General features: G+C 53.6%; 1 protein-coding gene across 1 annotated transcript in view; it reads right to left on the reverse strand.

Annotated features, from left to right (window-relative positions):
- TMEM132C (transmembrane protein 132C) overlaps positions 1–7,896 on the reverse strand; it is a 192,120-nt gene extending 184,224 nt beyond the window's left edge. The window contains exons 1-4 of the mRNA XM_039879486.1: positions 7,891–7,896; positions 6,972–7,116; positions 6,282–6,395; positions 5,548–5,805 (exon numbers count right to left, since the gene is read on the reverse strand). Coding sequence (XP_039735420.1) covers positions 5,548–5,805; positions 6,282–6,395; positions 6,972–7,116; positions 7,891–7,896 — 523 coding nt within the window. The remainder of the gene's footprint in view (positions 1–5,547; positions 5,806–6,281; positions 6,396–6,971; positions 7,117–7,890) is intronic.
- Positions 7,897–11,051: the final 3,155 nt, after the last annotated feature.

The following is an 11,051-nucleotide window of genomic DNA, read 5'->3' on the forward strand; positions in this document are numbered from 1 at the left end:
TAAGAGCTGAGCCACCTGCCTTTGCAGCCCCTACCTGAGCGGCACGATAAGGGACAGGGTCGTCAGATCACCCTCGCTTGTGCTGGCCTCACGCGTTGAGGAGACCTATGGGCAGAGCCAGCCTGTCCCTCTGTCCCTCTGTCTGTCTCCCTGGCTGAGTACAGCTTCTTTCGTCCGCATCAAACATGCACAGGGCCCCAGGTCGCAGACAGGTTATTCGGACTGAGTTCCTGGGAGGTGAAGAGACTCGAAACCCCCACCCCGCCCCGTGGGATGCCCTCTCTTCCTGTTGACCATCTGCACTTGGACAAAACAAACCCATCTTTCCAGCCTCCGACGGTTTAATTTCCTGATGCGGAAACACCTCCATGCACGTAGCTCAAAATAATGAAGTATTTTGAAAAAGGAAAAACAGCATGTCGCATCTTTCTTCTCCATTCTCACGCTATCCCGAGGAGGTAAGGGGTGTTATAAGGACAAAGGGAAGACCCAGGGAGCTCGAGCCACCCACCCGAGGTCACGGAGTGGGATGCAGGCAGGACTCAGAGCCAGGCTGCCCGGTGCCATGCCCTTCACCACCGCAGGAAAGCAAAGGGCATCCTTCAGATGACGCCGTTCACAGGAATCACGCACCCCAGCCGAGGCCCCCCAGGGAGGAGGACCTGAGCAAATTAAGGACCTTTAAACAAATGACTCTTTCTGAGCGGTCCTTTGCTGTCATGCCTGGGCTTCTGTTAGGACAACGCGGTGGGGACGAGCTTCGCGAAACTGCTGGTGGATTTCCTGGAGTGACAGTCACCAGTGGCAGAACTGCGAGGAGGCGCGGACGCCTGGGCCCCCCGTGACAGCTGGGTGAGCACCTCTGGTCTGTAAGAGGCTCCCTTGCCAAGCCTGGGTCCAGAAAACCTTTGCTGCCACCGCGCTGCGGCCCTTTCTCCTATGGACGAGGAGAATCGTGTGTCTAACCGCATTTCCCTTTTCACTTGGGCTGCCAGGAAACCTCTTAATGAAAGTGTTATTTTAAAAAGATAAGTGGATTAATTCAATCACATCTTGGACCACAGACTAGGGTACATGATAAGGGCGAGGTGTTCTCCAACCTTTTGGAAAAGTTACTTGAAACAGTACAGAGTTACTTTTTGAGCATCGAAAAAAAGTAAGAAAGTAGCTCCTTCTCAAATCCCTACAGTAACTCCTAAGCCGCCCTGAACATTCTCTAGTCACCACCCGGCAGCATCCGCCACCCTACACTTCTGCTTCGCCACCGACACGTGAGCCCTGTGTGTGGCTCCCATCTGCTACGTCTCCATGGGGACAGCTCAGGGGTCCTGCTTCCCGTGCACTACAAACATCCTCCGAACTTCCTCATCCTTAGAACCTCTGGTGATGGCGAAGAGAGTCACAGCACCACCTCGTCCTCTCTGCACCCCGCGTGTCACATCATGGCGGGCCAGATCAGGTCCTCTACGCACACGATGGGACAACGAAACACAAACAGCTCTCTGCCCACTGACAGGAAACAGCCCCGAGCATGGCGGGGTCCCCAGTCAGAGGGGGGCAGACTCTGTCTCTGCGGTGCCTGGGAAGGGTCAAAGCCAGATGCAGTGAAACCCAACTGGTCCAGGGAGGAGGCCTGGCCCGCGGGCGGGGCGTGATCACAGGCAGAAGGCTGCTCAGCATGTGCCCGATGCCTAAGCACCCGATGTCTAAGCCCCCGGGACAGCAGAAAAGTGGGGAGGGAGCGGCGGCCGGTGATCAAACTCTTTTGAGTGACTAGTGACATGGCAGCCAAGGGGATGTGCCGGGGGCAGCGCCTCAGCAGCCTTCTCCTGGGGAGGTCTGGGGGTTTCACCTTCTGCCGTCAAGATAGCTGGACTCTGACTGATGCTTTCGCACGGTCATAGCTAGAAGGTGTCCTGAGAAGGCGCTTAGCTCAGAAGGATGCTTCCCTCCCCTTCTTCCTTCCTTCCTTCTAAACAACCTCCAAGAAGTGTGGCTGGGTGCGGTACTGGAATCCAAGACACAAACGTGCGCACTCGCGCACACACACAGAATAAAATATATAAATATTGGTTAGGACAACTGGTGGTTTATAAAGTAGATGGAAACATTTCTTTCTCACTTAAAGTCCAAAGAAGGAAAGTTTTGGCAATTCCATGGTGGAGAGACTCATGAATCCACGTATGATTTCTACCTCGTGGCCCAATATGGCTGCACTAGTTCCGGCCATCACATCTACATTCTAACCAGCAGCTAAATGAAAAGGGAAGAAGTCTGACCCCGGTCCTTTTAAAGATATTTCCTAAATGTTGCACACTCCGCGTCCGTTTGTAGCTGTTGCGTAGATTACTTAGTTCCGCTAACCTCCGAGGAAAACTGGGTAATGTCGTCTTTAAACTACCCGTTTTTGCCTGAGCCCAAATGTGCGGTTGACATTGAACTAAAATATTTCAAAGTCCTTTGGAGTAAAATAAAACACCTGGAGGACAAATGGTCGGGAATGACAGCAACGTCTCTTTAAATCAACAGACACTGTTATGTTCCTTCACGACTCCAAATTAAAACACATATGGAGAACTGTCTAGACAGAGAACACCAAAGTGGTCACACTGCCTTTCCATCCTCCTCCTCCTCAGGGGGCACATGAAAAGCAGCCCGGAGTCCAGGCCGAGCCGTCACCAGCAGAGACCCGAAGAAAGGGTACAGGGGCCCGTGATCGGCAGCAGCCCAGTCCCCCAAACACCAGGCGCTCCGTCTGGGCCTCGCCGAACCCCGTTCAGGGCGGCCAACGGTGTGGCCCGTGGAGATGCAGACGTCAAAACTGGCAGACGAATCAGCGAGTCACCGATTTACTATTCACGTCCCTTGTTGGTTTTATCTGCTAGGCTATATTTCCTTATTGATTTGTAACGGCTCTTTATATATTACACATGAAAGGCTTTTGTCATCTTGTTGACTCCAATATTAGCTTTAATAAAATAATAGGGCTTTAAAAAAAAGAAACTCAGAATGAAGGGCCACAGGGTCTCCAAGTTGGCGAACAGAATGAGACAGGAAACTTTTGACTTGGAGGCACAAGGAGCGATGATTTCGAGACAGGACGAAGGTGACAGAACCGAACACGGGTTCTATGTGAACACCACGTGTCCTCCAGGTTCCCGATGGCTCTGACCGCTCGTTCCCAGACTCGGGAGCCCCCGCGTGTCCCCACACCCCGGCACAGGGACCCTATCAAGGAAAAAGCGAGGGAGGTTAGGGTTACCCACTGGGAGGAGCCGCTGGTGCCCTGCAGGACGTGGGGAGTGATGGAAAGCGCTCTGAACTCCAAAGAGAGACCTGAATATTATTATTATTCCCCCTGCTTTCCAGCTGTCTGCACGAAGACTGGCGTCCGAGGCCGTGTTTGTCACAGTGACGGGAAGAGGACACGGCCCTTGGAGAGTTCAGTGTGGACACGGTCCTGCCGAGGTTCCCGGCCCCGCGGTGCGCCTGCGGGTGGGTGGCGGGCCCGAAGCTGCCGGCGTTGCTAGGGGTGGAGGCTTCGCGGCCCTCCCTCTTCCCTGGCTCAGGGCCACGTCCGCGCCTCTTCAGAGGCCTGAGTTTCTTTTGAAGTTGGGGTTTGAGACTAAGGCTGTGAGGGAACCAGAGCGGGGGCCCTGGACGCAGCCGCCTTCACGGCCAGAGCAGCCCCTGGTGCCGGGACCACCCAAGCCCCCTCAGCACCCTGCCTTCCTTTCATCCTAGGACTAGATGCAGGGGGGGTGGGCGGCCTCCCAGCTTGAACCAAACAGGACAGGTCCTCATGTGAACAGCAGGCTCCTCTGAACCACAGCTCTAGACATGAACCGGAGATACGCACCCCCGCTTGCTCCTGGCTCCCCAGGATAAACCAGCGGAGGCAAGATGAGACAGAGACCCCACCCCAGCCGCCCCCCCACTCCCCGGACGACATCCGGCCCTCCCCTCCCCGGTGAACTTAAAAGAAGCCTCTGTAACTTGATCCCTTCACCCCTGAGAGCTGGAAGCCCTTGGAGGTGCCTGGTGAGCGGCCCCAGTGCAGACGACATGCCTGCAGGGGAGGCTGACCTCCAGGGCTTTGAAGGAGGGACCCGAGCCCCGAGCCCCGACGCGGCCACACACTCCGACAGAGAAAAGCAGAGGAAGAAGGGCTGGAAACCCTTTTAAATTTGCCTTCCAGATGTGCAGACCCAGGAGCGGGGAGGGGCGCTCACAGAGACACAGGAGATCCTTAAACGCACCCGCCAATCCTTTAAGCCGGCCATCCTCTTTACAAAACCGAGGGGATCACCCAGAGCCCCAGCGCGGGGTTCGCCTAAGCGGACTCAGCTTGCTCCTCCCCTGACATCGCCTGCAACGACTCAGGCAGCCGTTAATAAATCTTAAAACCTTAGGATGGATTTCATCTTCTGTGCAGGCAAAAAAAAAAAAAAAAAAAACAACAAAAAATATATCTCACGGAGGAACAGGATATGAGTTAGCCGGCTGATCAGAAAGCTCTAATCCCCCAGCAGCGAAAGGTCTCGGGAGGCCTGGGGGAGCTCGTGAGCACGCCTGCTTTGAACTTGCCCTCGTGACTCCCTGCACCGGTCCACTGGGTGACACTTACTGGATGCCCGCCAGGTGCTAGGCACACGAGAGACACCATTGAGCCAAACGGATTTCTGCCTCGGAGGCCCTCATCCCACCAGGGGTTGGGGAAGACGGACAATAAACGAGACACTGAGTAAAAGAGCACATGTCCCCAAAGCTGGACTGTCAGCTGCTGTGGACAAACCGGGGAGAATCAAGTAAGGGTGCAGGCTGCGTTTTTGAACAGACTCAGTTTCTTAGGGCGGCTTTGGGTTTTCAGAAAAATTAAGTGGGAAGTACACAGAGGTCCCATATAGCTGGTCCTGTGCCTCTTACACACACACACACACACACACACACACACACATACACACATGTTTTCCCTACGATTAGCTACCATTGCATTAGGGCGGTCCACGTGTTCAGTGGATAAATGAACATTGATACATTATTACTAAAGCCGATTACTTTACATTAGGGCTCATTCTTTGTGCTGTACATTCTATGGGTTTGTCCAACGCACACGATACCCGTTCCACCGTTACAGTATCACACAAAACAGTCCGGCCGCCCTGACCGTCCCCTCTGCCGACTCACCCTTCCTCGCCTCCCGCCCAGCCCCCGAAAACCGCAGACCCTTTCTCGCTGTCTGAAAAGTGCCGCCTTTCCCAGAAGATCCTGGAGGAGGCATCGCCGTGTGTGGCCCGTTCAGATGGGCTTCTTTCACTTAGCGACGTGCGTTTCATGTTCGTCCGCACGTTTTCAAGTCCTGATAGCTCCTTCCTTTTCGGCGCTGAATGATATTCCATTGTCTGGATGGATCACAGTTTATTGATCCGGTCACCTACCGAAGGACGTCTTAGTTACTGCTAAAGTTTTGGCAGTTACGAATAAATGAATAAAGCCTCTGTAAACATGTGTATGCGAGTGTGGGTGTGGACACGCCTTTTGGCTCACTTGGGTAAATACCAAGGAGCGCGACGGCCGGGTAAGGGATGAGGCTCTGTTCCGCTTTGTGAGAAGCTGCCGAAGGGTCCTCTGGAGCGGCTGCCCCGTTTCGCATCGCCACCGGCGGTGACGGGAAGCCCCGATGCCGCGTGCGCTCGCCGGCATGTGATGTCGCCGTGTTCTGGATGTTAGCCCTTCTCAGAGATGGACGGATGTCGCGGGCCGCGGTTTTTATGACGCTGTCTATGAAGGTGGCATTGAACGACACTGGATGGACATGGAGGAGAAATCTGTGAGAATGTCCGGAAGTCTAATCTGCTGACGGCTGACGTTTTTTCTCCTTTGCTTTGAAGTTTGATAAAATGGAGATGTTGCTTCTTCGGGAAGGGTACGACCATCACACTAGAAACATGCGAACGTGCCTGGGATGTTGTGGATTAATAATGCCATCCAAATTCTAGGAGCGAGTGACAGCCTGGGACCCTCTGGGCGTGGGGGGACCCAGCGGGTCCCATCACCATTCCCACGAGGTCCCATCACCATTCCCGCGAGTTCCCCCCCACTCCCGCCGTGTCAAAAGCCAACTGCATTTCTGTCCTCCAGCTTGAGAACACACATTACTGCCTTCCACTCACATGCCTGGAGTGAGTTCTGTGGTCACAGTGGACCCCAGGGGACCCGGGCTGCCGCAGTAAATTTCCTCCCCAAAGAGCTTTACCTTTACTTTCCTCCCCACGCTTTACCCAAGACACACTCTCCGGAGCTGCAGGCCACCGCGGGCTCACAGGAGAACAGCTCGCTTATCCGGGGACTAGGGAACCAACGTCCGCCACCCAGCACTGGCATCAGAACCAGAACTGGGCGAAATGAACACAGAAGAGCCTGGGCATCCGGAGTTTTCTTCAGAGAGCATCATTCACTGGGCTGGATTTCTTAAAGGGACACCTAGGCGGAGAAGCCCACCCCTTTCTACTTTTCTCAAGCAGTTCTAACTAGCTTGACTCTTCCGTTTTTCCGGGACGAGGTGCATTAAAGCGGGCTAATCTGCTTAGGGCTCCCTGGGGGCCACCTCGGGACACGCGTGGCGCGGGGTGGGGGGTAACGAGCGTCACTGAGAGGGAGCTGGGCACGCGGACTATCACCAGTCCAGGTCGCGCGAGGTCATGTCTTTAAGGACAAACGGCCCTACCGCCCTGAACACGGCTTAACAGGAGCGCCGGGTTCATTAAACGCGCCCACGCGCAGCGCAGCGGGACCGGCGCCCCAGCCCCGACCCTCGCCTCCGTGTGGCGGCGGCGACGTCTGCGTGGAGCGTGTGCAGCTCGCCTCTGCGCGGTGTCGTCGAGCTGTGGCACCGCCGCCGACCCGCCCACGGGTGCGACGTCCGCGCGCGGGGCCTTCCCGCGGTTGCACCTGCGCGGCGCGGCCCCCACCTGCGCGGCCCCGCAAGGCCGCCCTCGCTGCGATCGCGCGGGCGCCACGTACAAACCGAGCCCACCGCTGATGCACGGGTCTGCCTGTTAAAGAGGGGGCCCCATGCCGGCCCCCCGAGAGCAGGTCCGAGGGCTCCGAGCGCCCCTGCAGGCGGCAGGTAAAAACCGACAGGGAAAGAGGCGGAGCGAAGCGCCGCGCTGCAGCGCAGGGGCATGAGGTTGGGGTACGTGGGCCCCGCCGCCCGTGCGCGACGTCGGAACGGCACGCGGCTGCCGGTTCGGGGTGCTGCGCTCCCCGGTACGGCCTCTGGGTCTCCCGTGTTTGCGAACCCGGATAAAATCATTTACCAAAATCTACCTCGGAGTGAAGGCGCCCATTGCCAGAGCTCCCCCAGGAAGGAAGGAAGGGAACAGGAAATGATCCCAAAGGGAGGATGAAGTCTGCCGGAGGCTGCTCCAGGTAGGAGAAGGGGCGCCGTGAGGTCTCCCAGAGAAAGAAGAGGGAAGAGGCCGCACAGTCGCAAAGGGCTGCAGGGAACAGAAGAACGCACAGGCCCGGGAGCCTCTCCCTTATGCAGCTGAGACTGGCTCCCAGAACTGCTCGCTGCACAGGCCGACGTGGAGGCCAGAAAGCAGGTGGTCAGAGTCTCAGGTGTTTGCTCTCAGGGAGGGTGTGTGGCTTCCAGACGTTTGCGTCAGGGGCCGTCCGACCTGAGAAGCCAGGTAAAGGTGGACGCGCGACGGACGGCCTGCCCTGGACACACGCAGTTGCCTGCAGCCTCGTGTGCATTTAGTTCCTGATTGGGCATCGTCTGGGCAGCACGGCCCAGTTACCCCCCAGGCCGGCCGTGAACGCCAGGTAGGTCTCTGGGAACAATGGAAAAACCTAATCGAGGCGTCAAACCCCGGTGATAATTACTGTCATCGTGCCATTCCCCGTGGAATACGATGAGCCAGACACTATCATCTTCGGGCGGAATGTTGCACAAACAGCTGTAGTAACGAAAGAACATGCGAACGAGATCGGAGACCATGAAAAGCAAAACAGGAAGAGGAAGAGGAAGGGGAAGGAAAAAAAACACCGCTCCCCCTCCCCCACCCCCAGCTCCCTCCCTGTCTCCCTTTCAGCCGGATTTCTCCACGGCCTGTTCTCCCTGCTCCCTCGAAGCCTCGGGTCAAGGCTTCCTGACTTCCCCTGCTCTAGATGGACACCTGTCACACCGACATGGAAAGAGGCCAAACTGAGATAAAATGGAAACTTCCAACTTAAAAGCAATGGCGTCCCAGCCCACACACCCAGAGGGGAGGGGAGCACACGGCTCGTTCGGCGCCGCCTCCTCCAGGAAGCCTCACTGGGTTAAATGGAAACTGGACTGGGATGTGCTCTCTCCAGATTCCTAGAAGGGAAGGGAAGACAGATGCGGGCGGGCAGAGATGCGGGGCGCTGAAACGCATCGACAGTGAGCTGGGTCACGATAAGCGACGCGTCGCCCAGGGCGTGTCTCCCGCGGCCAGGAGAGGAAATGCCGCCACAGCTTAGGGACGGACGGATGGCTGACCAAGACGGCCCCTCCTCACGGTCGGTTCTGTTCACCTTTTAGCACAGTGACAACGGAAGACTCTTTGGATACATGGCTGCGTATGTAAGAAAAATGACGCATATTTGATATTTCCATTGTAGAGCCAAATAAAAGGAATGACTTAACCTTTCCAAAGAATGGTCTTGCTAGAATTAGTAACTGGGTTTTAAATATAGAGCCACAGCTGGGATGTCTTCATCATATAATTACTTAACTGGGGACGTGCCATTAGGAAAGCAGCACGCGGTGTCACCGCAACCCCCTTCCCTGGAAGAACTGATGATGTGGACAAAATTCTATCCCTCACGAAGCGCTGTGATGGCCACGCACGTAAATAAGCAAGCATCTGTTTACACGAGCACGTAGTTAAATGCCGTCACAAAGGCACACATATATATTTTTATAATTTCAACCTCTTCCCATCTAATGAGCAAACTCAAAGAGTTCTATCTCATCCAGAACAACCGTATGAATAATAATTAACCCCAAATCACTTAAACATTTATTGCCCAATATTACGTAAGTGTTTTCACAATGAAGCTCGTCCTATCTATTTAAAACACATAATTATAATGGAAAATTACCCTGATCACTTAAATTCCAATACTACAGAGGCAAAATAACACTTTTCCCCCCATTGATCTAATTTAATGAGCTGAGGAAAAGCGCTGTAGATAATTAAGGGTCAGGCCTAGAACAATATCTGTGTTTCTGACAAAATAATTCTGGGAGGGACGGTTTAGAGTGACAGAAAGAACTCACGGGTCGAGGTGCGTGCTTGTTTCTGGTTCTCACCTCTTACTTGGGGGAAAGGGATTCAGAGCCGCCAGTCTGCAGCCAGATTGCTTAGATTCAGATCCCGCTTTCCCCACACACCCCCTTTCTAGCTGGTGTCCTTGGGCAAGTAACCAACCTTCTCTGTGCCTTAATATCCCCATCTACGGAATGGGATAGTGTAACTACCCGCCCGGTGGGGCTGGTGTGAAGGCCGACAAGTTCATTCTGGCTGGATCTCTTAGTCACCGAGTGATGCTATTTTTACCTATTCTGCTTCAATTTTCTCTCTTGTAAAATGAGGATAAGTCCTATTGGCCCTTCTGTTCTGCAGGCTACAATCATAACCTAATGTATGATTATCTAGAGTATCTAAGCACGAGTGAGCCTGTACACAGCGAGCAGTTAGCAACGCGGGCCATGACTGATTTTTCTTGACCTCATTCGATATAATAATGAGAAGTGAGAAGATATCGCTGATTCGAACCTTTCTTGGAACTCTCGTTGTAAAAATCAAATGCCGCTGTGTAAAACATTCACAAAGGCGTTATGCATTTATCAACTAAGTTCCAATTACTATAGAGGTGATTAAGAAGAAGGATAAGGATATTTTAGTGGACATACACATACTTAAAATTCTTTTGCAAAAGCGAACAAGTCGGACATTACCCCCCGTCACGCAATTATCCCAACGTCGCAATATTACCACAAGGCATATTACTCGTTCACCAGCAGCAGCACGTGAGGCTCGCACAGTGTTTAGCTGAGGACACAGGAAGGGGCGGGACTTACTGCAGGGTTTTATATGAATCTGCCCTGCGGGTCTGAATTTTTAAAAAAATTATGATTTGGTTCTATAACTTTAGTGACCATAAGACATTCGAATAACTCAAGTTCGATGAAAAAAAAATCAAAATGGAAATATGTAGCTATTTAGAAATAGGTAGCCGAGCGCCGCGAGGATCAGCCAGAGCAGCACCAAAAGGGAAATTCATAGCCTTAGATGTGCGTATTAGAAAACCAAAGAAAAATGTAAACAAACCAACCATGCCGAATTAAAAAAAAAAAAACTAAAAATGATTTTAAAATTGTGTTTGCTAATGAAATATCCTTTAAAGGGAGTTGGATACGTGCATGGAACACGGGGTGGGGGAGGCTCCATTAGGCTCAACGGAAAGACCATGAAATACTTCATGTCTGCGCAGCACATACACGAAGGAGACAGGTGCACGCCAGCCCTGCCCGCTGAGCGTCTTGTCATGTGAATCCTGGGGACATGGCAGGGGTGGTGGTCCCAGAAGAGAGGCTAGGCTGACACCGCAGAGGGGGCCTGGGGCAGTGGCTACTTTGCTATTTTTGTGACTACGGCTACCTTTCGGGTTGTATCAGATGAATATGTGCACAGAGACTTTATGACGCTTCTAGCTTTTTGTGAAATCCAGAAGTTTCCAATTTCTGTTGACGCGAAATGAGGTAGAGGTGGTTATGGAAACCAGGGCGGGCAGTAATTTCCTTTCCCACTTCCTGTTCCTCACACACACAACACACACGCACACATGCTGTACACACAACACACATACAGACACATGCACGCACAACACACCGTCATGCACATGCGCACACAGCATACACAGTGCACACATGCAGACACATGCACACACAATACACACAATACACCATCACACACACGGCTCACACACAAAACACACTGTCACACACAACAGTC

This window comes from Pteropus medius, unplaced genomic scaffold, assembly GCF_902729225.1.
Source record: "Pteropus medius unplaced genomic scaffold, Ma_sr-lr_union100, whole genome shotgun sequence".
NCBI lineage: Eukaryota > Metazoa > Chordata > Mammalia > Chiroptera > Pteropodidae > Pteropus > Pteropus medius.